At 43.1% G+C, this 26,793-nt stretch overlaps 1 protein-coding gene across 3 annotated transcripts in view; it reads left to right on the top strand.

Annotated features, from left to right (window-relative positions):
- Window positions 1-26,178, top strand: part of tmod1 (tropomodulin 1) — a 30,838-nt gene extending 4,660 nt beyond the window's left edge. Inside the window, exons 2-13 of one of the 3 annotated variants that reach the window (XM_061052769.1) lie at window positions 838-917; window positions 1,011-1,097; window positions 2,215-2,353; window positions 7,922-8,078; window positions 10,921-11,037; window positions 14,457-14,546; window positions 16,210-16,340; window positions 17,192-17,299; window positions 17,439-17,582; window positions 18,023-18,167; window positions 18,848-18,947; window positions 22,570-26,178. In XM_061052769.1, coding sequence (XP_060908752.1) covers window positions 2,231-2,353; window positions 7,922-8,078; window positions 10,921-11,037; window positions 14,457-14,546; window positions 16,210-16,340; window positions 17,192-17,299; window positions 17,439-17,582; window positions 18,023-18,167; window positions 18,848-18,947; window positions 22,570-22,588 — 1,134 coding nt within the window. In that variant the 5' untranslated portion in view covers window positions 838-917; window positions 1,011-1,097; window positions 2,215-2,230 and the 3' untranslated portion in view covers window positions 22,589-26,178. Of the gene's footprint in view, window positions 1-837; window positions 918-1,010; window positions 1,098-2,214; window positions 2,354-7,921; window positions 8,079-10,920; window positions 11,038-14,456; window positions 14,547-16,209; window positions 16,341-17,191; window positions 17,300-17,438; window positions 17,583-18,022; window positions 18,168-18,847; window positions 18,952-22,569 lie in introns of those variants that run through there. The other 2 variants (XM_061052788.1, XM_061052778.1) reach the window with 2 other exon arrangements.
- Window positions 26,179-26,793: the final 615 nt, after the last annotated feature.

The following is a 26,793-nucleotide window of genomic DNA, read 5'->3' as shown; positions in this document are numbered from 1 at the left end:
ATTTTTGGGCTTTTTGTGCCTTTGTTAGAGAGATAGGACAGTTGATAGAGATGGAATTATGGGAGAGAATGAGTATGGAACTTGTATATGAAAGGAGCCACTGGTCAGACTCGAACCTGGGTCGTCCACCCGGAGGACTATAGCCTCTGTACATGGGGTGCGCACACTAACCACTAGGCTACTGGCACCCCAAGTGAACAGTTTTAAACCTGTGGAGGTAAGACAGTTGAAGGTCTGTCTGTTGAAAGCATCACTTATGTGGGATTCTTCCAAATAGTTAATCTAGTCCTGCTTTAGTGCGATGGATAACATTTCCAATATGGTGACCGCCATCGTTGCTCTTCAAAACAATGCTTTAAAAACTAGTGGGAGACCTCACTTCGTCCATGTTTTACACCAAACTCTGGTTGATTGGGTTCCTCAAAGCAGCCTGAAAGCTTACTCATGTTCTTGCATTTCTCAAAATGTAAAATCGATCCATTTCAAGCAGATACCCAAAAGAAATCTAGCTACTAAATCTTAGAATTTCAAAAAGGTTCATCTTCCTCCTGACCCAAACACGTCCATGTGGAATGTGAGTTGTAAATCCTGCATCAGCTGACCTTCAAAGGTCACGCCCCCTCAGATATTGTAGGTCAAGCAGAAGCTACTTTAAAAGGTAAAGAAAGTTTTTAAGACATGCAATGAAATTAAAGAAAGAAGACCTTCTATGCCAAACAGAGATCTGAATATAATAAGAACACTAAGTTCCTTGTCTGTCTCTGTCTGGACGACCTACTGTAACTCTTCCTCCCTTACTTTAAGTGATAAATCCCTCCACTCTTCTTCCTCCTCCAGGACCGACTCTTTGCCAAGGAGCGCTGCGGGGCACTTGATGTTCTTTTGCTTTTATATACCTGAGCTGGGGGGACACTGAGGTGAGTAGTTAAGTTTGTTTGTGGGTAAAAACAGACACTATGTGACATCATGATTCATTTTAAAAGTGCTCTCTCTGCTGATTCTGTCTGCAGATAAAGATTCTTGTTTCCAAACTTTGGGATCCCTGTGAGCCTCTGGTTTCCTACATTTGATCTTTCTCGTTTGGAAGGGTCATCGAGGTGAGAGAGTTACAGCCCGACCGATTGATCAGCATGCCGATAATATCGACCGCATTTCGGTATCTGCTAAATTTACCTCCAAAATACACCAGACAAATAACATTTAATTTGAATATCATTGTAGTACACTTGCATGTCTCTTCCTGGCTGTCACCAACAGAGGGTGCTCTATGGATTACAACTAGGGCCCGACTGATATGGAGTTTTTGAGGCTGATACTGATATCGATATTAGGAAGAGAAAAAATCTGATACTGATAATTTGGCTGATAAATTTCTTTGATCTTTGTTCCATATTTAGAGATGAATAGATATATACAGATTTATTGTGTTGATCCCTGAAATGCAATTATCAAACACTTGTGGAAAACAGATACATTTAACCAAAAGAAGATGGTCACTGGAAACTGCTTGTTGTAATCCAAACAGCGCCCTCTGTTGGTGGCAGAGAACTGCTAGTGTAACACAATGAAACTCAAATTAAATGATCTTTCACTGGTGAATAAATCAAGTAATATCGGCGCATATCGGAGATAAAATTAGCCGATACCGATAGTCACTGGATAAGCTTATATAAGCCAATAATATCGGCTGGCCGATTAATCGGCCGGGCTCCAAGTACAACAAGCATCATCACTCTCCAGAGTGTCGAGCGGTGATGCACGTTCATGCTCAGTTACTTTCCAGTTGAGTGACCATCTTGTCTTCATTTTATATTTTTTCCAAATGTTTGATAACTGCATTTGAGGGTCTAATAAACTATATACCTCTACAGGTCTTAGATAAATTGGCATAAGATTTTCTCTCTTTTTTATATCAATATTGGTGTCGGCCCCAAAATCCCGCATCGGTCGGGCCCTGGAGAGAACTATGGTAAAACTCAACTTGCTTTTGTGTTTCTGCAGTCAATTTCTCTTTGCAACACTGAAAATCACATCTCTGAAAAATCTCCAAAATGTCAACCTTACATGCAAAAATTTCAGAAAGATAAAAAAAATCCTAAAGTAAAAGTTTGGTTTTCTTTCTTTTCACATCCCATGAAGCAACTTGAAGGTTAAAAAATCCATCCTACTCCTTCCAAATGTTTGAGATGAAGACACTGATTCTCTTTTCCACAGAGGTGTGCTGTCCATCATGTCGGTGCTGAAGAAGGAGATGGAGAAGTACAGGGACATAGACGAGGACGAGCTGCTGAAGAAGCTGTCGGAGGAAGAGCTGCAGCGATTAGAGGATGAGTTAGAGGAGCTGGATCCTGACGTAAGTTTAGAATACAGAGCCCATAAGGAGGATTTCATGTCACTTTGTTGGTGTCAGCGGAAAGTGATGTGGTCACGCAGGCTAAACATCGCCCCCTGATGTATTACAGTGCAGTATGGTGTGTAGTCCTATATACCTGTGTTTGCATTTATATTGCAGTGAGCTTATCTCTGGTTCTTTGCAGTCCAACGGTTTTAATTCCAAACATTATAATGCCTCATCACTGAAGGTTGTAGTATAAACGATGCTGCCACAGCGTTAGCACAAAGCAGCTGATAAAAGGTGCTTTGAGTGCCACATCAGCTGTTTTCACACGTGCACTCCTGCAAATATCTAGATCCTTTCAGGAGGACTGCTCCTAAAATCCTCCTGATCTGGTTGTTCACACATGTACCTCACAGCAGGAGACTATCGCTGTCAGTAGCGGACGAATCAACAGACTCCTCTATACGACGCTGTAATGAGAATATGTGTCTTTAAAGATTTCTTTTTGGGCTTTTTGTGCCTTTATTGTAGAGATCGGACAGTGGATAGAGTTGGAAATCAGGGAGTGAGAGAGTGGGGAATGTTATGCGGGAAAGGAGCCACAGGTGGGATTCGAACCTGGGGCCGCCCGCTTGGAGGACTATAGCCTCCATACATGGGGCGCACGCCCAGAATATTTGTCTTTCTATCAATGCTACGTGTAGTTGAACAGAATCTCAATGTGAACTAAAGAGTGGAGAAGAACATACTGGAGAACAGGAAACATAATGCAGCAGGTTCATTAGAGCACGGAGATGGTAGAGGTGGCGTGCAGACAGTCTATGATCGTGCAGCGATCACAGGGAACAAACTTCCCCTACTGGTTTATAAAGAGTGTCCAAATATCTATTTCTTGTGTCATCGATTTGAATTGTCCATATGTGTATCGTAAGGTGTCTTTACGTCCGTATTCCAGTCTAGCAGAGTGATCCAGGACATGTACTTTGTGGGTTATACTTGTAGGTGTTGTGTTTATTTCTGAAGATGATGCTCGCACTGCCAGCTCTGTTCCCTCAGTGATGTATCACGGGTTGAGATGGCGACAGCAGCTGTAATAGCTCTCTGATGAATGTCTGACTGCTCGCAGAGAGACCGGACTCCCCCTCAATGCCAAGGGGATGACAGGAAGGGCTGTGTGTGTGTGTGTGTGTGTGTGTGTGTGTGTGTGTGTGTGTGTGTGTGCGTGTGTGTGCGTGTGTGTGTGTGTGTGTGTGTGTGTGTGTGTGTGTGTGTGACGTCAGCAGTAGAAACAGTGGGAGGCAGTGCGTGCGTACTTCCCTGTTTATGAGGGTAACTTGTTACACAAAGTTAAGTGCTGCTTTGCTGTGAGACAAACTGTAACCTTCCCAGCATGACTTTCTACATCACGTCCAGTAAGCTGCTGAATGTGCTGTGATTGTTCCAGGATTCATTTGTTTTCAGTTATTAAGAGAGTAGAACTGTGGGGCAGCTCAGTGTGTACTAAAACACAAATATACAGGACAGACGCACTTTAGCTCTGACTGGTTTTTAACTTTATCTAAAGGCGCACTCACACCAGGCAATCTGTACCGGGCCCCCAGAGTCCACTTACTTTGACTACTGTGAATGCTCCGTACTGACTTCCTTGGCTCTGCACAGTTGGATGAGGTGTGCTTTGGGAGAATCGACCAAAACCACTCAAAATAAGCCACAACGTCAGTAAAGTTGCCTTCATGTTCTCCGTTTTGTTCTCCATTGTGCTGACTCTGAGACCGCACTTCTTGTAAACTGCAGTTCATGATGACGTCCTAAAGCCATGTGTGAGTCGTATTTTGAGGTGATGATGATGTATGAGAGGTAACCGTGTTCACGCCCCGTTGGGACTAGAGCAATGTGAGTGCAGGCCAGTAGAGGACTGGGGGAGGGGAGGGGGGGAAATCCTGCTTCGGCGCGGTACGGAGCGACTGGGCCTGGTGTGAGTGTGCCCTAAAACACCGGGGTCGGCCTCGGCCACCCTTGAAATCTGATCTAAGAGACACATTTACATTTCAGTCAGACAACTCACCTTTGTATTTGTTTACAGTAGCTTGCATTTGGCGTCCAGGCTCCGACCTCATCACTCCTCACAGTTTTATTTTACATGCAGAATTTTGAGGAGTGATGGGATGATATCTTAAACTCCCCCCCCCCCCACCCCACCAGTCTGAGCCTACAGGTGGATGCTCTGCTGGTGGTGGAGCTGAGCGAGAGAGCAGAACTTCTGCAGGTCAGAGCCGGCGATGAAAGAGCAGAGTGAGAGAGCGGAGATGTTGCAGATTAAATTGACCGCCAATTTGGTGTTGTCAGGTGATTGTGGATAATGAAGTGTGAAATCAGTGCAGCTCGAGTTGTCTGCCTGAACGAGCTCGCCTCATTTAATCCCTGAAATAATCTCTGAGATCACTTGGTTATTATTTATGACCTTTTCTTGGACGTGGAGTGCTGGGTCTCCCAGATGCTGCTTCGTCCGTTTGTTGTGTTTGACACAAATTTCAGGGCCGACCCTGCATAAGTCAGGGCCTTAGCTGGGCCACCTCAGTCTGCGGGGAGCGCACATGAGCAAAAAGCAATGCCGCCCGTTGCTAGGTGACCTAAGCAATAGTCGGGAAAATATCTGTCTTTTGAATGCACAGTATGTTTGTATGTTTCCACTCTTCAGTAGAACGCTCTTACCGTTCTACTGCTGAGGAGGAGGAGACCAAAGAAGAAGAAGAAGAAGGAGAGGGTGTGTGTTCATGTAATTCTCAGGTCACAACAGGATGAGTTCAGACTCGTCCAGAAGCTGCAGCACTATAATGACCGCTTCACATTTCTGCTGCTGGTTTAAACACACCTGGTACTCCCAAACTGTCGGACATTTCTTTACAAACTAGAACTCTCTCTCCGATGTCCCAGTGCGTCTTTAGACTGGAGCTCAGGAAAGTGGGACACCGTCTGTTGTGATCTGATTTTCCCTCCTATTGGAGCGCTCCACCTAATATGAACATTTTTTAACTTCAGCGCAGTGTCAAAGCAACACATAGAAAATGAATTGGCTCCAGCGCGTCCTATCTGAAAGACCCTTAAAAGTGCAAATATGCTGCTTGGAATGGCAAGTCTGTAATTTATTGGCGGTTTAGAAATGTTTGTCCCTTTAATTTCTTACACTCATATCCTTAAAGTGAGGCTGTGTGTCTCAGCTCCTCTGAACGTGGAGGTCTTGGTGGACTGGTCCTGTTGCATGCATGTGCTCGTAGATGCTTTCTGTTGTGGAAAACAAAACGGAGGAGAGAAAGATAGAAACCCAAATGAGGTACAGTGGAGATGGACTGAGGGAGAAGAGGGAAGTACAGTGAGCAGGGACAGGAGGCTCAGTGTGGTAAAAATAACACGTCGGACTGTAAGCGTGCCTGTTATCTGTAGCTGAACAAACCTGTGACATAAAAAGCTCAGGGGTGAGAGAGTGAGATACTCCCGACTTCTCTATAAATACTGCTGTAAGTCACATGAACATTTATGAAGCACTAATGGAAAGGAAGAGGGAGACTGGACATGCAGAACCAAACATTCCTGCTGTGACAGTGTAAATACTTTGATATCATAAAAAAAAAATTGTCTTACACTTTTGTTGTCTTATTATTTGGAAGCTTTAAGAGAGATGAATAAGGGTGAGAGAGACAGAGAGAGAGAGGAGTTCAAGTGCTGAGAGGAAAGATAAGATATGAAGCTATTAGTAGCTCTTGTGAGAGTTGGCTTCTAAATGTTGCTTGAGCTTGAAAGTAACACGCCGAGCTGTGAGGCTCTGGGAAATGTCTTTGCCCTGTGTGGAGCTGGAGCCGAGAGATTGACTGATGTGGGAGCTACATTAACCAGAGCAAAGATACTGTACCAGCATTTATACATACCTGACTTTGATTTAAAGGTCACATATCAGCTTATTTAACAAGTTTGAAGAAGCTCCCTAAAACATGTGTGTGAAGTTTCTTGTTCTAAATCCACTCTGATCGTGTATTTGATCATGTCTATAAACCCCTCTATTTCAGCCCTGCTCAGAACAGGCTGTTTCTGTGTCTGTACCTTTAAATATGTAAATGAGCTGTGTTTGACCACACCCCCTCTCTGGAAGGGCTTGGGTGTCTAGGGCTTTCTCGCTGCATGTCCTATTGTTTTTACGGTGAGAAGGCAGACTCAGAGGGCAGAAAAAACACCTAGCTGTGGGAGTGTCACCCACCTGGGGGAGGGGCTACTGCCCTTTGTGATGTCATGAAGGGAAAATTTCCAAACGGCCTGTTTGAGCACACATTTTCTGAAAAGTGGAGCAGGCAAAAGACAGAGAGGATGGACTTTTCTCATCATTGGGGAGTTTATAGACAGACACATATAAGAGTTAGAGAAACATGGTGAAGTGGATTTAGCATCATGTGACCTCTAATATGTCAAATTTTACCTCGTTAGAAGTCTCTAAGGCTCTAAAAAAAAGTACTGTCTTGCAAAAAGATGTAATGTTTAATTTCAAGTACATTCTGCTTTCTGCACTGGCAGATATTTTTACTCTGTGCCGTTTCGCCTTCAATCTGAATGTAGCGGAGGTGTAATGGTGGGACGCAGTGATCCCCCTAGGTATCAGCAGAACCAGCAAGGGAACACAGCTCTGTGTGTGTGTGCATATCAAGCTCCCACTCCTTCCGTGCCAAAACATAATATGAATTCACAGACTGGGACACAAGTATTACACTGTCTCGGAATCAATATGAATGTAAAAAGACGACATGATGGGGCGCTGGTGATGCAGTGGTTAGTGCGCGCGCCCCATGTGTGGAGGCTGTGGTCCTTCAGGTGGGCGGCCCGGGTTTGAATCTGGCCTGTGGCTCCTTTCCTGCATGTCGTTCCCTGATTTCGGGCTCTATCCACTGTCCTATCTCTCGATTAAAAGCCCAAAAAGACGATGGCTGAGCTTAGTTACAGCTCTTTCGAGAAAAAAAAGCATTTAGGAAAAGGTCTAACAGTGAAATTGTTTAGGCATGATTAATCGCTAAATTTCAAGAGTTAATCGCTATTAATCACATTTTTAATCACATGTTTGAAATTCTATTATTTTGCATTTATAAATAACATTGTGAGGCTTTTATTTTGAAATTCTGTCCTGTCTTAATCTGGGAGTACTCTACTTGCTGTGTGCTTTTATTTTGAAATAAAGTAAGGTCCTTATGATAGATTGTAGGTTAGGAAATGAAGTTAAGCACAGAAACAGGAAGTGGTTAGGGATCCCAAAGTGAGGTGAAACAGCTCAATGGAACGGTAACATAGGTCAATGTGTGATGTCATAAGGTCAGTGTGTGATGTCATAAGGTCAATGTGTGATGTCATAAGGTGGATATTACTTTGGACTCGTCAGCTGATCTGTCTGAGAGTTTGTTAAAGTGAAATGAGACATTCAAAGATGCAGCAGTGTCCTTCTTTTACATCACTGAGATCACCACTATCTACGGTGAGCCTGACGTAATGCCGAAGTCCTCAGAGTCATTCATTTATGATCCGATCATGTTCATTCTCATCCATATCTAGAACGCATTGTTGCCAGCTGGGATGCGGCAGAAAGACCAGACAAAGAAAGCTCCGACGGGGTCGTTTCAGAGAGACAATCTACTCGCCCACCTGGAGAAACAGGCCAAAGAGCATCCTGACAAAGAAGACCTGGTGCCCTACACGGGGGAGAAGAGAGGTAAGAAGATGAATTACAAATAACAGATTTAAAAACAACAAAACAAACGAGAGGGGGGTTTAAACATTTTGAAACAGTCAAAAATCAATGACATGTTTATTTTTGTTGCTTGAACTTGAAATTGTGAGTTCTTAGGTCCGAACTCAAATTTGGTGATCATTGTTTAAATTAGGATGGATCGTGTCCTTGCTAACCTTCATAGGCCCCTCCATGCAGCTGGGCCCCAGAAAGATCCCCCATTTCCCCCCCCTTATGGACGTCCTTGGTTGTAGGTGTAAACCAATTTAAAAAAGGGGGGGGCTACATGTGATGACGCTGTGGTCCTTCAAGTGGGTTTTCCGGGTCCACATGTCATTCCCCACTCTCACTGTCCCCGATTTCTGACTCTATCCACCTCCCTATCCCTAGAAGTAATGGCATTAAAGAGCCCAAAAATAAACCTTAACAAAAAAAAAGAATGGGGGGGGGGCTACTTATAACAAGGCCTTCACCACTTAAAGACCCTTTATTTTGAAAATCAAGTTTTTAACCTTGTTTACATATCCATATGGTGATTTAAATTGGTTTCACACTCAAATTGGTGAACACTGAAGCTTCAGTGTTTATCCAGCTCTGCATCGGTCTGTAAACCTTTCTGTGTTCTAACCTCTCTCAATTTTTCAAAAACATCTCCAATATTGATCCTAGTTTGAGCACGTTTCTGCTCGTGGAGCTTATTAGAAACATGCAGAGGCTTTTTAGGTCGGGTACAATCACTTCTATCTGAACCAGTTCTCTTGCCCGCTTCCATCGCTGCAACACCTGTTGGTTTGACCTGAAACAAAGCGCATTAGTCTTTGCTCCACTGCAGTGTGAAGCAGGTTGATATTGTACTCCTTTGAACTTTTAACCCTGCAGTTAAGGATTTGCAGCACTGTGGTGGTATGTTTGGGATCAGACGAGGACAACGCTCAGGGCGAAGTCTCGCCCTGCCGCTGCCAGCAGCTCGTTTTTATACGGGGATCCAAAAAAATGTCCCACTGAAACTCGAGGAGCTGACCACACACACAGCAGTGAAGACATAAATCTGAGGGTCTTTACAGTCCGTCAGACATGGTGACGGCAGCCCCGGGTCCAGTGAGACGTGATGAAGGGTCCTCACCCAGCTGTTATGTCAGAGATCCTCTCAGAGACCTCAGCGGGGTACCTTACCTCGCTTGACCTTTACATTTGAAACACAAACCACTGCAGGCTTTATATTTTATTTCTTGTACTAAACTTTGAAGACTTTAAGATCTTTAATATTTCTGTAATGCCGAGGTCAGACTACATGTCATTATCACGTTTAAAGCTTGATCTTGAAGACGTAGGGTTTTGGACCAGACAGCCACAGAAATCGATCGTTTTAGCTTGTGTAATGTTTCAAAGTGAACAACAGTAAAGGCCACTTCAAGCCTCGCGATCCCTCCAAACACAAAGTCTAGTATGTTAGATTTCTTTTTTTCTGTGAGAGCACCGAGCGCTCTGCATGTGCAAAAGTCACAAACAGCGTAAACAAACAAAATGTGGAAGTGAAAAAAGAAGAATTAAGTTGGTGAGACGGAGTAATAGTTCATCGAGCTCGGCAAACAACAGTTTTTGTTTTGTTTTTTGTTTTGTGTTGGGACTCTACATGCTACATACTTAGTCCCTAGTCCCTAAAAGTCCCTCTCAGCTGCTTTAAAGGAGCGATATGTAACTCTGACACCTAGTGTTTAAAATGAGAACTGCAGTCCAAATTCAAAGCATTGTAGAAAACTGTCATTTCATTATTTCATTTACTACACATCTAACTGATTGCTCTGTTAAAGTAAATATATTATATATAAGATATTCATTCTCATTTTGTGAAAGATTTTATGCAGACAAAATTCTTTATTTTTTAGGACCATAAAGTATTTTTTATCTACTATGCCATCGTAGAAACACCATATTGAAAGGCAAATTATAAAAAAGCTTGACCTTCTTAAAAAATAACATAATGTTCCTTTAATCAAGTCTGAATCCGGCACTTTGCTTAGGATAAGCGTAATTATTTTAGGCCAGTTATCCCAATCACTGTACAGTGATTAGCAGCTGCCTCAGTGGTTTGAATCCCCATCTGACAGGAGCCTCTCTGTGTGGAGTTTGCATGTTCTCCCCGTGCATGTGTGGGTTCACTCCTGGTACTCCGGCTTCCTCCCACAGTCCAAAGACATGCTCGTTAGGTTAACTGGAGACCTCTAAATTTCCAATAGACGTGAATGTGAGTGTGGCTGTCAGCCCTTTGATTGTCCAGGGTGTAACCCCGCCTCTCGCCCAATGACAGCTGGGATCGGCTCCAGCCCCCCGTGATCTAGGACAGGAAAAGCAGTACAGATAATGGATGGATATCCCACTCCTGCTCAAAAGTTTTGAACGATGCAGACTTGATATTTTATCTAGACAGAAACAAACAGTGAAACAGGACAAGAGAGGCGGGGGAAGTGTGGAGACAGAAGGGGAGGGGGGGGAGCTGAGGGATGAAGGAGGCGTGTCCAAAGCTTTGTTTTGGTCTGCTCTGAAAGTCACATAGTGAGCCTTTAATGGGATACTTTTGGCATGTCGTGTAAAGCGCTCTTAGTGGCCTGAAGTCCGACTCAAGTGAAGTGACCTCTGAACATTTAAAGCTATGTGAGGCTTCATCCCAGTTCAGCTCGAGCACGGAGAGGAGGTCGACCTTTTACACTAAATACATCAGCTAAGTGTTGGATGCTCATCCTTACGGCAGTTATCTGCTACGTATGCACTTATCAGCTGCCTCCACAGTTTTTAAACCGTTTATATTTCTCCCTTCATGTCGTAGGTAAAGCCTGGGTGCCTAAGAAGATCGTGGATCCCATCATGGAGAACGTGACTCTGGAGCCGGAGCTAGAAGAAGCCCTGGCGAGTGCTTCTGATGCTGAACTGTGTGATATCGCAGGTAACCACACACACACACCATTGGCACATGAGCATACATCACTGGTGTCATTTTAACCATTTCCTGCCAGTATTTTGTTCTTTGCATCAAAAAGTTGCTCTGTTTCCTTTCAAAATAAAATGACTTTAACATGGTGTCCTCCCTATGTTCCCTCATTTCTGTCATATTTCCCCCCCATCAAAATTACCCCTCAGGCCTAACTTCCCCCAGCATCAAGGCGGGCCCTTCTATGATGCACATTATGTGTTGTTGCAATGCTCTGAGCCTAGTTCTTCCTTTTTTGTTGCCATTGTATCAAAACGGGTATCAGGATGGTTTGATTTTTACTCGTATCATATCGAAGTTTAAAATTCTGGTATCGTGACAACCGTAAAAGAGCTCAACAGTTTGGTTCTGGAAGTAAATATCCCGTTCATTTTCTAAATTGGCCGATTTGAGGTAGACTGACCACGAGCTACCTGAGTGTGACACGATGGTTTATGCTCCTGTAAGAGACACAAACTTGTATCAACCTCGTTTAGAGAGAAACAGCTCTGATTGGTGGAGCTTGTTGTTACCATGGCAATGTTTCCCGTCCCATCACGCTAGCTAGCCAGTTAGCTAACATGAAATGTACTAATAACCTTGATATGCAGCAAAACCACAGTTGAAACCAATTTAAATCACCATATGGATATGTAAACAAGGTTAAAAACTTGATTTTCAAAATAAAGGGTCTTTAAGGGGTCTTTTTTTTTTGTTAAGGTTTATTTTGGAGCTCTTTAATGCCTTTATTTTTAGAGATAGGGAAGTGGATGGACTCAGGCATCAGGGACAGTGAGAGTGGGGAAAGACATGCAGAAAAGGAGCCAGAGGTTGGATTTGAACCCAGACAGCCCACTTGAAGGACCACAGCCTCCGCACATGTAGCCCCCCTTTTTTGCAGATTTATATATTCAACAACACAAACTACAAGAAAGTACAAACACTTGTATTAACAGAATAAATACGATAACAATGACTAAAGTTACATTTAAGAAGAGGGATCATTCGCAATGCATTGTGGGATGTGTAGTTCCTTTTTACCTTTTGTCTTTTTCTCCGTTTTTAACGCCTTTTTGGCAAATGTTAATAGTCACGAGCATTGGCGTAGCTGGTTGTCATGGTTACAGGATTTTGTGAAATGTCAACAGAGGATTTGAACGGGGAAATTTACCTTCGGAACCAGAGCTGCTAAAAAAAGTTGGCGGCCACTGTTGAGCTCTTTCGGAATATACTTCTTTGCAAAAGTTCATCCTATTTTTATCCGGATTTTTAAGATGAGAAGGCTAAGTATGAAAACATGCATTGATTGATGTTCATCCCCTGGATCTCATTGGTTGAACTGACCTTAGTTCCAGTATCTGATCCTTCATTATCTTCTCCCACTAATTACCACCATCACAGCCTCAAAATCACCTCATTCATTTGTTTGTCCGTAACCCTAATCTTCTCCATTTCCTCTAGCGCTCCTTCCACCTTACCTCCACCCTTCCCCTTCATCCCTCCATCAGTCCCTTCATCTCCTCCACCTCCTTCACCCCTGCTGGATTTCTCTGTTTGCTAGCTGACCACCATCCAGGGTATCTGCAGACTGCACGCAGGGCTGCATGCAAAGAGTCAGCTCCTCTCCATGTTTCTGTTGTTTGTTTGCTTCTGTGTCGACGACATGCTCAGCTAAAGAATGCAGCTTGTCTCAGTGACACACCCAGACATTGAGAATGTTCATGAAGTAGCACAAAACTCCTGAAAACTTCCTGACATTTACAGGGGTGAGCTTCATGTGTGAACGCAAACAGCTGAATCTTAACTCAGAGTTTTTCCTGCCGTTGCCTGAGTTGATTTTCCACCTGCAGCTGTGGTGAGCTGATGTGAGAACGCAGCAGGAAATATTCAGAACTATTACCGGCTAGCGAGCGGGAGGGTGAGGTTGAAGTTTCTCTCCTGCAACTGGCGCTCTGCCGATGCGATTTAAAGCCCCTTTTTGGCCAAAGGTTCCCAGAACTTTAAGTTCCTGGGGCTTCTCTTCAAAGGACTAAATGGTTCCTGTGGCAAACAGCATTTACAGGATTATTTTTAGTCCCCCCGCCCCGCTCCTCTGCTGGTCTGCGTCCACATTAGTAATATAGTTCTGTACCCGAGATACTGTTCATGTACACAGTCCAACAGCAGAATACATCGGTGTCTGCCCCAAAAAACCTACATCAGTCAGTCCCTAGTCCCTAGACCTTTAGAAAGTACTAGCCCCCTAGCAGGGTCTTTTTAAGGGGTAGATCTCTTACCCAAGAACTAAATTTAGACCCTGGTTCCTGCAGTCGAAATGCACATAGTTCTTCAAAAGGTCCCTAGTTCTGGGGGAAAGTTCCTGCAGTCTAAAAGGGGCTCATGTGCACATAACTGCTTCATTATATTTTATGTTTGCAAGTATGTCCTTCTCCGCTCTTTCATGATTCAGTGAATTTGTCGAACTACATGAAGCACTGATTTAAGACAAAATCATACTGTGTTGCTTTGTTAGCCACTCCCTGGGTCGTTATTTTGCGTCATGTTTTTGCCTCCCATCTGACGGGGAAAGTCCCGTACTGTGAGGCGCATGTGTGAACGGGAAAATCAGGAAGCCTGCTTGAAATTGTCTAGAAATTTTCAGGAGTGCATGTGTGCAAACTGCTTCGCATGGCTTTACAGAACATACATTACACAGAGGTAGCCTTCCGTTCTCTCTAATGTGTGACTAACATCTTTGACGGTGGCCATTATTTCTGCTGCATGTAAAAACTTTTATCAAAATGGCTTTTAAGGTGACTGAAAATGTTCAAGTCATAAGCCAAAACCTGCTGCCTGAGAGATATTTCATTAAGCTCCAAAAGTCCCAGAAGTTGTGGAAGGCAGCATGCCGTTCCTCTTTTAAGAGCAGCATGTGTTCCTTAACTGTTTATGTCTTTTGCAAAGCGCTCCGTTCTCATGCTCTCCATCTTTCTGACAAACAGATGAGGTGATAATCCTCCCTGAATCATTCCGTTTATATAGCGTCCTCAAGAGTAGCTGCTCAGTTTAGAAACTTATTTCAGCGTCACCACTGCCAGGCGAGTTTGGTTGCTCAAGTAGAACTTTTTCATACGGTGAAACCTTCCTTTACAGTTTTTATGAAGCAGGTGGAGCTGCCGTGTGTTAAACCAGTCACAGTGTATCATAACAAACAGCTGCTTGTTTGTGAATCTGTGACACGTTTGTCTTGTTTTCTGCAAGTAGTTTTGTGCATGGAGGGGGGGGGGGGGGGTCTGTGACATGACAATCATTACATCTATTGACCTTTCTCAACATTTCCTCTGTTTCTTCTTCTACCACTCTGTCTGTTTCCTTTGTCCTCTCCGTCCTCACTCAGTCTTCTTGCTGTCTTCCAGCCATCCTGGGTATGCACACCCTGATGAGTAACCAGCAGTACTATGAAGCCCTGGCCAGCAGCACCATAGTCAACAAGCAAGGCCTCAACAGTATGCACACACCTCGGCACATGCACAACAAACTTATGTAACTGAGTCTCTTATCTGATAGCTGAGCGATCTGTCTTCACTTGGTTTTCATCACAGACACATCTGGGTTTATATCAAGAAGCGAGTTAAATGATTGCTAAAAGAAAGCAGATCACTCAACTAGTCCGAAGCAAATATGACCTCATTTAAGAAAAATGTGGAGGAGAGTGGAGTTGGACTGCAATCAAGAGGAATGATCTCATGCTGGCAGAGTTGTGGTTTATTTTATGAAAGATGATTGACTCACTTACAGTCGTTGCACTCGGTGCATGCACAAATATAGTTACACAGATTCAATCAGAGTGCTAAGTCAATAAGCAGAAATGTCGCTCCTCCAGAACGAACAGTCAGGATTCATGTTTCAGGGCTGCACAATTAATCGCGATGTTATCGTCATCACGATTTGAACCTTTGCTCTAAATTTAAAAAAAAAAAACACTTTGGATGTAGTCGAGCAATGCTTTCTCACTCAGCATGTGTACATTGCACCTTGTGGACGGAGTGTAGTGTTCATGCTTGTACACTACTTTGATGCAGTCAGACGAAGCTAAAGGTTGCTGTCAGTTCCCCTTAAGGCTCAAATATTCTTGCTTTTGAACCATGCGTACTTGTAGACAACCTGCTGCCTCTATATTTACCTACCTACATCGCGTGTTACTGGAGGATTCTTGTAGAGCAGTGGTACTCAGCCTGGTTAGACTTAACTTAATATTTCTGCAAGAGCCACAATCAAAAAAACTCTTTCTTTCCTAAAATGTGTGTGGGGAACACAGTGACATGACTTGCAAAGAATAATTTCTGCTGACAATTTTTCCCTTTTTTAAATAATTACTTTGGATTTTTTTTTTTTTTTCAAGTAGGACCTAAAAGAGCCACAACTAGTCCCAAATGAGCCACATGTGGTTCGAGAGCCTCAGGTTGAGTATCACTGCTCTAGAGGGTGCAACCACACAACTCTACACTGCTCCTAGTGGTTGTATGCATATTGCATTTCCTAGAAGTGTAGTGTTGATTTTTGAGGATATGCAAGGCTGATGTCATGTGTACGCCTAGTCAAAAGCAAGTACACCCCCCGGGCTTTACATGTGGAAGTGCAAATCAGTGAACAAAAAAACATTTTTATTTTAAGATAAGATTTATTTCGGATTCAGGAGGGAGATGTTGCAAACACAGGTGATGTTTAAAACATGATGAAGAGCAGACATAAATAAAAACTGAGATATAGCTAATATGCAATCTTTATTTTAAGCTTTTTGTGAGCTGTGACAGAGAAGGGGCTCCTTTACTTTCAAATTAAACAAAATCACAAAGAGTTTGAGCTGTTATTTTCAGATTCTGATTTGTTGCTCTAGAGCGACACAAAACAGCACATATGAAGTTTGTTACTGGTTAAGTTTTACATGGAGACAAAAAGAAGACGTGTACCTCATAGAGACGACAGTGAACGACATTCTCGGCTTTTATCTCAAAACTTGAAATACACTTCATTCTTGAGTAACTCAAAGAAATGTGGTGTCCTCATTTCTCATACTTTATCTCTTGAGCAGGAATAGAGTCCAAACATGTTTAAAAGAAAACCTTTCCTGCCGTGACTCGTTTAATCAACAGTCTGAATGTGTTGAAGGTGTGATCCAGTGCACCCAGTATAAACCAGTCCCCGATGAAGAGCCTAACGACACCGACGTAGAAGAGACCCTGCAGAGGATGAAGAGGAACGACCCAGACCTGGTGGAGGTCAACCTCAACAACATCAGAGTGAGTGCGTGCGTGCGTGTGTGTCTGTGTGGATGCGTGCATGTTCGCTTTACGGTTCTAAAAATGTTTTTTACTCAAACACGTTTACAACACATACTGAAACTTCCCCAACGTATTTGTGAAAATCAGACAGTTTGCAGGAGCGCTCTTGCAGTTTTTGGTTTTAAGAAGAAGAAGAACGTCTCCGTTATTAATCCCTCGAGGGGAAATACATTTTACACTCTGTTGTTGAACATGCTGCACACACACAGGCTGAACTACACACACATGCACAAACAGGATCCTATGAATGTGCACTGATGGAGAGATGTCAGAGTGAGGGGGCTGCACATGTAAGAGCGCCCGAGCAGCTCCAGGTCAGTGAACTGTCCTGACCAATTTCCAGACTTGTTCCAGACTTAAATCAGCGACTCTCCGGTTCCCAACACAAGTTGCTACACACTGAGCGACTGCTGCACAATAACATTAAAGCACACTTCATCATGTTCCTCTAACACTAATATGAGTCTCTAGTCCGTCTACAAACCCCCCAATGATGAGAAAAGTCCATCCTCTCCGTCTTGAATAAGTCTTTTTATTTTTTGTTTTTTTTATTTTTTTAATTGCACAGGTTTAAGTTTTTTTTCATCTAGGGGTATTCTTTAAATCTTTTTTTTTGGGTTAATATATATGTATGGGAGGGGGGCGTCGGTTTTGTGGTTAATTTGTAACAAATGTTTTATGTCATCTTTTTAACCTGCTACTGGATGCTTTGGATTTCCCTCGGGATCAATACAGTATCTATCTATCTTTTTCTTTGCTCCACTTTTCAGAAAACGTGTGCTCAAACAGTATGTTTTTGTTTCTCTCAGAACATCCCCATCAAGACTCTGAAGGCGTACGCAGAGGCTCTGATCACTAACAGTGTGGTGGAGAGGTTTAGTATTGTTGGAACCAGGAGCAACGACCCCGTAGCGTTCGTAAGTCGACAAGTGTTACGTTTCTCTCAGAGCCAGGCCAGGCGAGATCAAATCGTTTAACATCGGATTTGTTTGGATTATATAGACCGACATGTTGGTTGTTCTTCTTGTGTGTACATGCTGTGTGTGTTTCCACCAGGCCCTGGCAGAGATGTTGAAGGTGAACACGACGCTGAAGAGCCTGAACGTTGAGTCTAACTTCATCACAGGAACAGGAATCCTGTCCCTCATCGGGTCACTGCAGGGTAACACCACGCTACATGAGCTCAAGATAGACAATCAGGTACAAACTGCCACACACAATGACACAACAGGTTCCTGGTTTGAACCCCCGTGTGACAGGAGCCTCTCTGTGTGGAGTCTGCATGTTCTCCCTCGTTTGGTTGATTGGCAGTAGGTTTGAATGTGATTGTGGCTGGTTGTCTGTCTCTACATGTTCCTGTGATTGACTGGCATTCAGTCATGGTTGTACCCTGGCAGATATAACTGTGTATTATCTGCATAAGAAGAAAGTTAATTTATTGTTGACGTGAGGCAGTTATTCTTGCTTCTTTACTCCATCTCCAACCTCTCCCCTGGCTACATTTTCAACGGCAAATCCTGACTTTTGCTAACGTCTTCTCCTTTCTATCCCCTCCTCCTTCTCTCCCGCCTCACCCTCTCTCTCTCTCTCTCTCTCTCTCTCTCTCTCTCTCTCTCTCTCTCTCTCTCTCCAAACTCCAGAGCCAGCCGTTAGGCAACAAGGTTGAAATGGAGATAGCCAGCATGCTGGAGAAAAACACCACGCTGCTGAAGTTTGGATATCACTTCACCCAGCAGGGCCCGCGCCTCCGGGGCTCCAACGCCATGATGAACAACAACGACCTGGGTGGGTTACACACACGGAACACACACACACACACACACACACACACACACACACACACACACACACACACACACACACACACACACACGAACACACACACACACACACACACACACAGATACAGCTCTGAGCCCTGAAAAAAAACGCATACAAACTCACATTCTCATTATATAACATCTCTGAGAAGCTGACTTGAGAAGTTTATGACCTGAGCTTAAAGCAAACTGTATCTGATGACTTGTGTGTCTGTTCGTTATCTAACTCGGACACAAGCTCATTATTGCATTTGTGAGCTTTTGTTGCTACGCACGTCGGTGCTGACACTTTATCTTCTCTCTATCTCCTTCGGTTTCGACTTTAATCGCACTCTAATAAAAGAATCTGAGTGATATCATCAACCAGCAACTCAGCAAAGCAGTGCGGCCAGAGAGCCTCAGCCAATCAAAACAGCAGCTTTTCTAAGTCATGACATCATCACTTAGGAAAGAGTCTCTGCATGAGAGAGCGAACAAACACAAACTAATGAAGAAAATGGGCCTTTTCATGTTCTTGCATGCATTTTCATAACCAGTGATGTCATGTTTTGTTTTTTTTACAGCGTGATCGTCATCCCAAACTGTGATTGAGTGTGTGTGCCATAATCCTGTCATAACGTTTTTCTCCCCCTCATGGTCTCTAAGCCCGGGCCGTCAGGTCAGAGTCAGACGGCTCCTTCACCCTCACTCTGTCCGTGCCTGAGCTGGAGCGAGCCTTTGGGAAAAAGTTCAAGTCCAAGACTAAGTAATGACCCCCGTCTGTCCGCTGAGGCTTGTCTGTCCTCTGCCTTGGTTCTTCTTTCCCTCGTCACCGGAGAGTGCTGTCTCCACCTTTCGCTCTCCTCTGAGAGTTTCTCTTGCTTTTCCAAAACGTCTCTCATCACGCCTTTTTCATCTGCTGGCCATCTCCGGTTTGCAAAGACAACTGACAGTGTCACTTTCGGCTGCTTTTCTCCTTCGTCCCAAACACTTTCAGAGTGCATCTTTTGTGTAGAGAGAGCCTCTGCACCACAAGGCGACCCACTGGATTATACGGAGGTCTGGAGAATCCATAAGAAAGTAATAGGACTTTAAATATTTTTAAGATTAGAGCACTTTGAAATAAAACAAAAGAAGGCTAACATATTGAGCGTTTCAGCAGACGAACTCTGGTGCTCTAGTCCGTTTGGACAGTCCGTTTGGTTTGAGTGGTGTTGTGATGCGTAAATGAACCTGGTGAGGACCAAAGAACTGAACTCCGATCCGCTTAAAAACAGGGGGTCTCGGTTCGCTTCCAAGTGCACCAGAGTTTGATTCCTCGTAGGTGAGAGCACAAAAAGCAGTGCATTGTGGGTTGAATTTGGCCATCTTTAAACAATGTAAAATATGTTTGCAGAGTGTGGCTAGCGTTAGCATTGCTAACAACTCCAGCCTTCAGTCATCCTTACAGGTTAACGTCCACCTGCCTGTGCTAAGCGTGTTTACACATCGCTCCGGTCGATCTGCCAGTTTAACCTGACACAGCCGACATATAACTTTATCTCCATTTTATATATCAAAATTTGCGCTATGGGATGCCACTCTTCACTGTCCTGTTGTTTACCTCGGGGTCATCGTGCAGCATTAGGCCAGATGGCAGCAGCCAGTGGGCGGAGCTACAGCCCCAACTAGGGATGTTTGGCTATGGTAACATCTGCTTTGCTCCTGTTATTTCCATTTCCATCTATATTAAAAAAGGAAATAATCTTCAGAAAAGGTAAAGGGGTAATAATGGATTTGAAGTGTCTAAAAATGTAAATTCTGGTTGGCGTTTTTTGTTTTGGATTTTAAAAATTAAAAAATCAGAAAATCGAAAAAAGACAAAGTACTTTGAGTTTTCCGTTGTATCTTTCATCACTAGAAGTACACTGATTGACACAAGTCTTTGGTGTTAGCAAACTGCTGTATGCTAACACCGTTACAACTAGGGTTGCCACCTTCCAAGCAGAAAAATAAAGGACACCCTGCAGCGGGGTGCAACTCAGTAGGGGCCTGACCACCACTGGCCCAACGGTGGGGTGGGGCACTAGTTGTGGTGAATCACGATTTAAAACGTTGTTTTAATGAAGTATCAAGAGTCATACTTAAAGTTTTAAGTGCTTTATTAACACTTTTTTTCTGAAATAATTTACAAACACAAAACTTCAGTGTAAAGGCAGATACAGTAATGTATGCACAATGAAATGCAGCTAACACGACTTCAGCAGATGATTACTACTAGCTAGGCCTATTTAATTTACAACCTAACTTAAACTTCAAATAAAGTTATTAACTTATCATTTATTCATTAACAGAGTATTATTGAAGTGCTTTTGACACTGCTGTAACATAGAGGGGAGCAGTAAGATGACAGATTTTTAATTAAATAAACAGTAAGAATTTAATAGTATTTTTATTTTTATTCTGTCCTTCTGTCTGTCGTATTTGTTGTTTTCTCATGAACTCATGAATGATACTATTAATATGGTTTTGAACTATTTTATTAATTAAATGTCTACTGTCGATATATTGATGTTGTATTGATGATATCTCGCCCAGGCCATAGTGTGAATACAGATTTGGCTAAAATAAATGTCATCTTCTTGTTTTATGTACTGAAAACTGTTCACACTATCCAAACTATACTGGAATAACCTATCTATAAACATGGGAGAAAATATATTAAGTAGGCCTACAATAGTTTCCGTTACATTATATTCATTTTCACTGACACTGTCAAGCCAGTCTGTATTTCTGCATCCGTTTACGTTTCAATGGTGCATGGTGCAGGTATCAGAGGCAACCGCAGAAATGTTTCCTTCTGACTCCTATGACTTTCTCTCACCCAATCACTAAAGAGCTCTCATTGCTCAGGCCAAAAAAGAACCAAACAAACCAGCGGACGCTCTGAGGAGGCGGGAACTAGCCGGCTGAATGCGGGCGGAATGATGCTGAGTTCAAGGCATCTTATCAATACGGGAAAAACCGCGTCCTGTATTGATTCAAAGCGGGACGTAATATCAAAGTGTAAAATACGGGACGATTCTGTATTTTACGGGACAGGTGGCAACCCTAGTTACAACTTCACCCCTGTATCACGCAGTGTCCGCCGGACTTCAAATGTGAGAGCGACCTTAAACACTCTGACTGATCGTCCTACATGCTGGACCCCTTCACCCGCTCTACACTTCTTCTGTCCTCAACATGAGAATGAAACTGTCCACCTCTTCATTCTTCTTGATCTCCTTTTGGCTGATCTGTGACGCTTCCGTCACCTATATGGTCTTGTGATATCCATGTTTTTGTCTTTTTACCCATCTGATCAGCCTCTTCTCTGAAACAGCTGCTTCTTCTCTTCCTGGATTTTCTGGATGCTTTCATTCTTCTCGGCTCAACCACTGTTCCTCTCTTCTGCTTCAACCACTTTCATCCAAAGCTTGGTTGTCGACCCAGATAATTTACTGATTTGCAGAAGGTTTTGTTACTAAAATACCAACGTAAATAGACAAGGACCTTAAGGCATGTCGCTTAAGTCAGCAACATTTTGGGGCTGAGAACTACAAGTTTATGAGTAAAAAAAAAATCTAGAATTTTGAAGTTAGAAATGATTGAGTCATCAGACCTCTTTAGTGAGGTAGAGTTAGTAGAAATGTTCGTTGGGCCCAAGCAGGGTTAGCCAGTACGTTTACTTCTTTAAACCTACACTGCAAGCTACCTGAGAATATTACATTTGTTGTGATGGAAAGGCCGATAATTTAGCACGCCAGCACAAGCTAACTGCCGATCTTCCTGACGTTTAGGAAATGTCTTTGGTACAACTTTTTCACATTCAAAAATGAAGATTAAACTGAGAAAAAGAATAGTTATTTTTCACCATATTGGCCGCTAAAGCTTTTTTGAAGGGGTGACTTTGCATATCCATGGGGGAATATCAGCAGAAGTTCAAAAGTGTTCGCTTGATGCTGAATGTCGAAAGCCAAGGAAACTCCATTTACAGTTTAGTTTTAGTTTTAGTAGCATATCGACAAAGAAAAACACTCAAGTCAATTTAGTTTAGTTTGAATGCACAACACAGATTCAGTTTGGGGAATGTAGTTTTGTTTTTATTGTTACTAACCTTAATGTGCAGCCAGTGGAAGACATGGCGCTGTCTCTTTCCTTCTTCTCTGCACTTTGTTTTATAAAGAGGCGGGTCAGCTCTGCTCTGCTTCAGATCAAATTATTGTTATTGATGATGATGATGATGAGAAAATGTCCTGCACTCTCCTCCTGATTCCTTCCCTCTCTCCCCTCGTGTCCTTTCCTTTGTCTGTCCCTCCTCTCCTTTCATCACTTTTCTTCATCATCCCTCCTTCTCTCTCCCTCTGCAGTAAGAAAGAGAAGGCTTGAGGGAGGACCCATCTTCCCCAAGTGTCGGACGAATGTGTAGAAACCGGAGCTACTCTCAACCCTCTGACCCCCCCCCCCCCCGATCTCCCCCGACCATCTTTACACACCTCGACTCGGTACCCTCCTCCGCCTCTCCTCCTCTTGACGGCCTGCAGAAGTCCGTGAACACACCTTCAGGTTCAAATGTTGAGAGTTTGGAGGCGACCTCTGAACTCTCTCTCTACTTTCTAAGCCTCTGTTTAACGTCAAGGAGCGCTCAGTGCATGCAGACGGTGAGATTTTATACAGATTATTTTGTGTTCTTTTGAGAAGTTTAAATTGGATCAAGGCTTGAAATGCTGTAAGTCTTTGTACAAACTAACCAGACGAGGCTTTCTTTTGTCATGATGAATCATTTCATATCGCTTCGAGAGTGTCTCATATCCTTTGTAAAGAGGGCGGGAGGTCTGGTTTTACATGGCGGCTCGTTAAAAGATGGCGGGGAACTTTAAGCCGTCCCTGTTTCTCTGTAGGAGTTGAATGAATTCTAATTATTCTGTAAATGAGTTGTGCTTTTCTCTGACGCTGTTCCCAAAAGCTTCGAGTGTCTCCGAAGCTGAAGTCCCATCACGACGAGTTCTTTAGTTGTAGACCGAATGGATTCATAAAGCTGACTCCTGTGAGATGTGTTGCTATTTATTAGCAGAGTATATTTATTTGTGATGGTTATAGGACAGAGAAGACGTTTCAATACACAACGAAGCTTGGGTTGATTGCTCTGCAGAGTGTTAAAACGTTTAGTGTCTGCATATCAAACTGTTAAACTCTGAATACATGTTTCTGTGCAACATGAGGAAGCCTTCAGGTTCTGCAGAGGATTTCTGCTAGCTGGGAATAGCAGAGGCAGGACAAAATAACCCACAGAAACAGTATTTTTATTTAGACTTTATAACCTTCAACCGCACACACTTTTGAAACGTTTGGATACCATGTGTTTTAAAACGATGTATGATGGTTCATATCGAAAAGGAAGAATGTGCAACCTTTTTTAATCCAGTAGATGTCGCCCTTGAGCACCAGCATGAAACCAAAACAAACTGCTGTTTGGCCACACCTCCAACCCCCCTCCCCTTTAGCGCAAGCGTCGGACGAAATTGTCCTTGGCTCGAGCTGCAATCACCTGTGTCCTGCATTGGTGTGTTAGCATGCTAATGTTAGCGCTCTTTAGTTCGCTCGTAGCTTCACATTGCATGAAAACCGACACAGAATGAGCGTGATCTAAAAACTCTTACTAACATCCAAATAATCAGTGAGTATGTTCTTCTTCTCTCTAGTCCTTGACTAAAACAGCTTTTATACACAAGGGGAGGAGCCGGCCGGCCCGTCCATGTAAACATGGCTCTGACAACAACACAGCCAGAGGGACTCGAGCTTCTCACTCACTGTAGACAGTCATGACTCAGAGACACATTTACACAGGATACACTTGATCTCTGCTGTATTTATGTCTAACATGTCGCACATTCTTCCTTTTAAAAAAAACATCTTTTTCATTAGACATGTGCGTAGAAGACGAGTGAAGCCATCAGACATGCAGTCACACTCCTGCACACGCTGTCTAAATATGTTGGCAACATTTCGGTGTGTTGCCAACGTGTGCAATTTTAAAAAATGTGCAGGAGTTTGCTTGACATTTTTGCTCATTTAAAACAAGAAATTGCCCTTCATTGGGCACCTAGGACCTCTACTTATGTTTCTGCACGGTGTCCAATCAGGTATCGGTGTCGTTCGATTTTTACGATGGTCGTACTGAAGTTTAAAATTCAGGTATCATAACAACTTTAAAGCTAAATCAGGTGATAACAGCCTGAAAGGACTTCTGTTACACCTTGAACCAGGTCAGGCTCGATGATTGTTTGTGTTCATGTGTTTTTACTGGAGCTTCGATGTGTGATGTCATACGAAGCCAACTGGTACTGTTCATTACAGGTTTTCCTTTGAAGAGCCTGAACCCAAACGTTTTGTACTAATTCAGCCGTCTGACCCTTCAGTGTATCATTTATTCTTTTAATGTTCAATTGAGAATCCAAACCGGAAAATGTAAAAGCTGATTCCTTATTCCGTTCTTTGCCCAAAAAATCGGATACCAAAAAATGCTCTGATCAAAAATTTTCAATTTTAGGAGGCCGGTAGCCCAGTGGTTAGTTCGAGCGCCCCATGTGCAGAGGTTTTGTTCCTCAAAGCGTGCAGCCCGGGTTCGAATCCGACCTGTGGCATCTTTCCTGCATGTCTGTCCTCTCCCTCTCTCTCCCTCTCTCCCTCTCTCTCCCCACCTTCTGATTCCATCTTTAAAAAAAGGAATAAAGAAGCCCAAAATGAATCTTTAAACTTATTAGTAAATGCAGGAAGAACTTGACTGAATTGAGTTGGGGTACTTACCACCGTCACCCAGGTCCACAGATGACGTACCACACACACTAATGCTGCATTCAGGTGCTCCTCGGATTGTCCAAGTTTCCGAGTTGTGAAGTCAGTCTTCCTACTTCAGTGTGTTTACGTGCTTACAGTTTGAAATATTTAAACATCAGCCAAAAACATCGTCGATGCCACGAAGAACAAGATGTGTATAATGTCTCTGTTACAAGTTATATTTCAGAAAATTAATAAAAAGTATCTAAACATTAACTAAACATATTTTGCCCCCCGTGATGAAGATTATGTCGTCAACTTTGCACCTAATTCTTTTCCTAGTTTCCGAGTTTTTCCGATGATTCCGAGAATACATGAATGCACCATAACGTACACGTCAAATTGGAGACAACAGGATAAACTATTGAATTTTGAAAGAATGAATGATACATTTCCTCCTATTCCCTAAATAATTATGAGAAGACTATATGCTGTTTGTTTGGAAATGCTCGTTGGCTGATAACATGGTCTAACCTCTGAACTAACCTCTGGTCCCGGGTCGCGTCTTTAAAAGCTCCCAATGGAAAATGTTCCTGCCAAACATGTCTCTGAAAACATGTTTACATCCAGCTGTTCATGATAAACACGGCTGTACATGTTGCAGCTCTGATCAACGGCACCTTTGCAAAAGAAGGGTCAGCTGCTACTTCACCGAGAACTGACGCCGATCTGTCGCCCTAAGACAAAAAGAAAGAGAGAGAGGGGCTGCACACCTGAGTCGAATGGCTAAACTACCATTTACAGAACCACAGGTAGACCATACCCACTGCTACCCCATCAGTGTTTCAGTGACGAAAACGTGTGTGCGTGTTCCTGACACTCAGAGATCATTCACCGCGTGTTTTAAGGGTCCGATTATGACGTGTAACGTGACGTTGTATGTCTCTGCTCTGATTCTTACCTGTCCGTGCTGCAGGTGTTCAACAAATGTCAGCTATGAATGTAAACATGAGTGAAATATGAAGTCACTGAATGCTAAAGGTGAAGAGGACTCTTTTCACTCGGTCTGTGTGTGCGTCCTGTTTGCTCATATTTTAGTGCTTGATTTTGTGTTTTTGTTAGATAGTTCACTTTTTTTTTTTTTTGGTTGATTTTATTTTTGTTTTTGTTATTGAAATAAATAAAGCTTGAAATATTATCTGCACTCTGTTTCTAGTAAGTCTGTGTGTGCAGCATTGTTCCCACAGATGAAGACAACAGTGACACCCAGTGGCAGGATGGGCGAAGTGCAGCGAGTCGTCTCACGGCTGCCCTCTTTCGGCCAACAGTAGTACTACATTTCAATACCCTTTATTGACATTCAGTACTCTGTACTAGAGTTACACAGTAGAACACAATTCTGTCGCATCTGGCCTCAAGACGCTAGACAAATAAAAATAAATAAAGCTAAATATAAAGTGTGTGTATAAGAAGGGAAAGACTTTAAGGTGCAGTTAAAAGCAGTGAGGTACTGCAGGCCTGGCCCACATAATTGTGGCCTGAAAGGCCCGGTGTGTGGGCCGTACCAGGATATGATTTAAATCAAAGTATCCACATTCGATCAGTACTGTTAGCCTCCTAGCTCCCTCTGCCTGGCTCCCATCAGACTTTGGAGCTGACTGAAAAAATTCTTGTTGGGGTCAAATCCCCAAGCCAGCTGCCTCCTTTTCTTCTTTCTTTTTCTGGCGTCCTGACTTTGTAATTTTCAAAAACTAGCTTGATATTAAAAGTAGCATTCCCTCAGTGCTCCGTCTACACCCCCTCCCCTCTGTGCTCCC

This window comes from Labrus mixtus, chromosome 2 (assembly GCF_963584025.1).
Source record: "Labrus mixtus chromosome 2, fLabMix1.1, whole genome shotgun sequence".
Classification (NCBI taxonomy): domain Eukaryota; kingdom Metazoa; phylum Chordata; class Actinopteri; order Labriformes; family Labridae; genus Labrus; species Labrus mixtus.
Note: the sequence above shows the minus strand (reverse complement) of the source record. Positions and strands in the feature narration are given on the sequence as shown.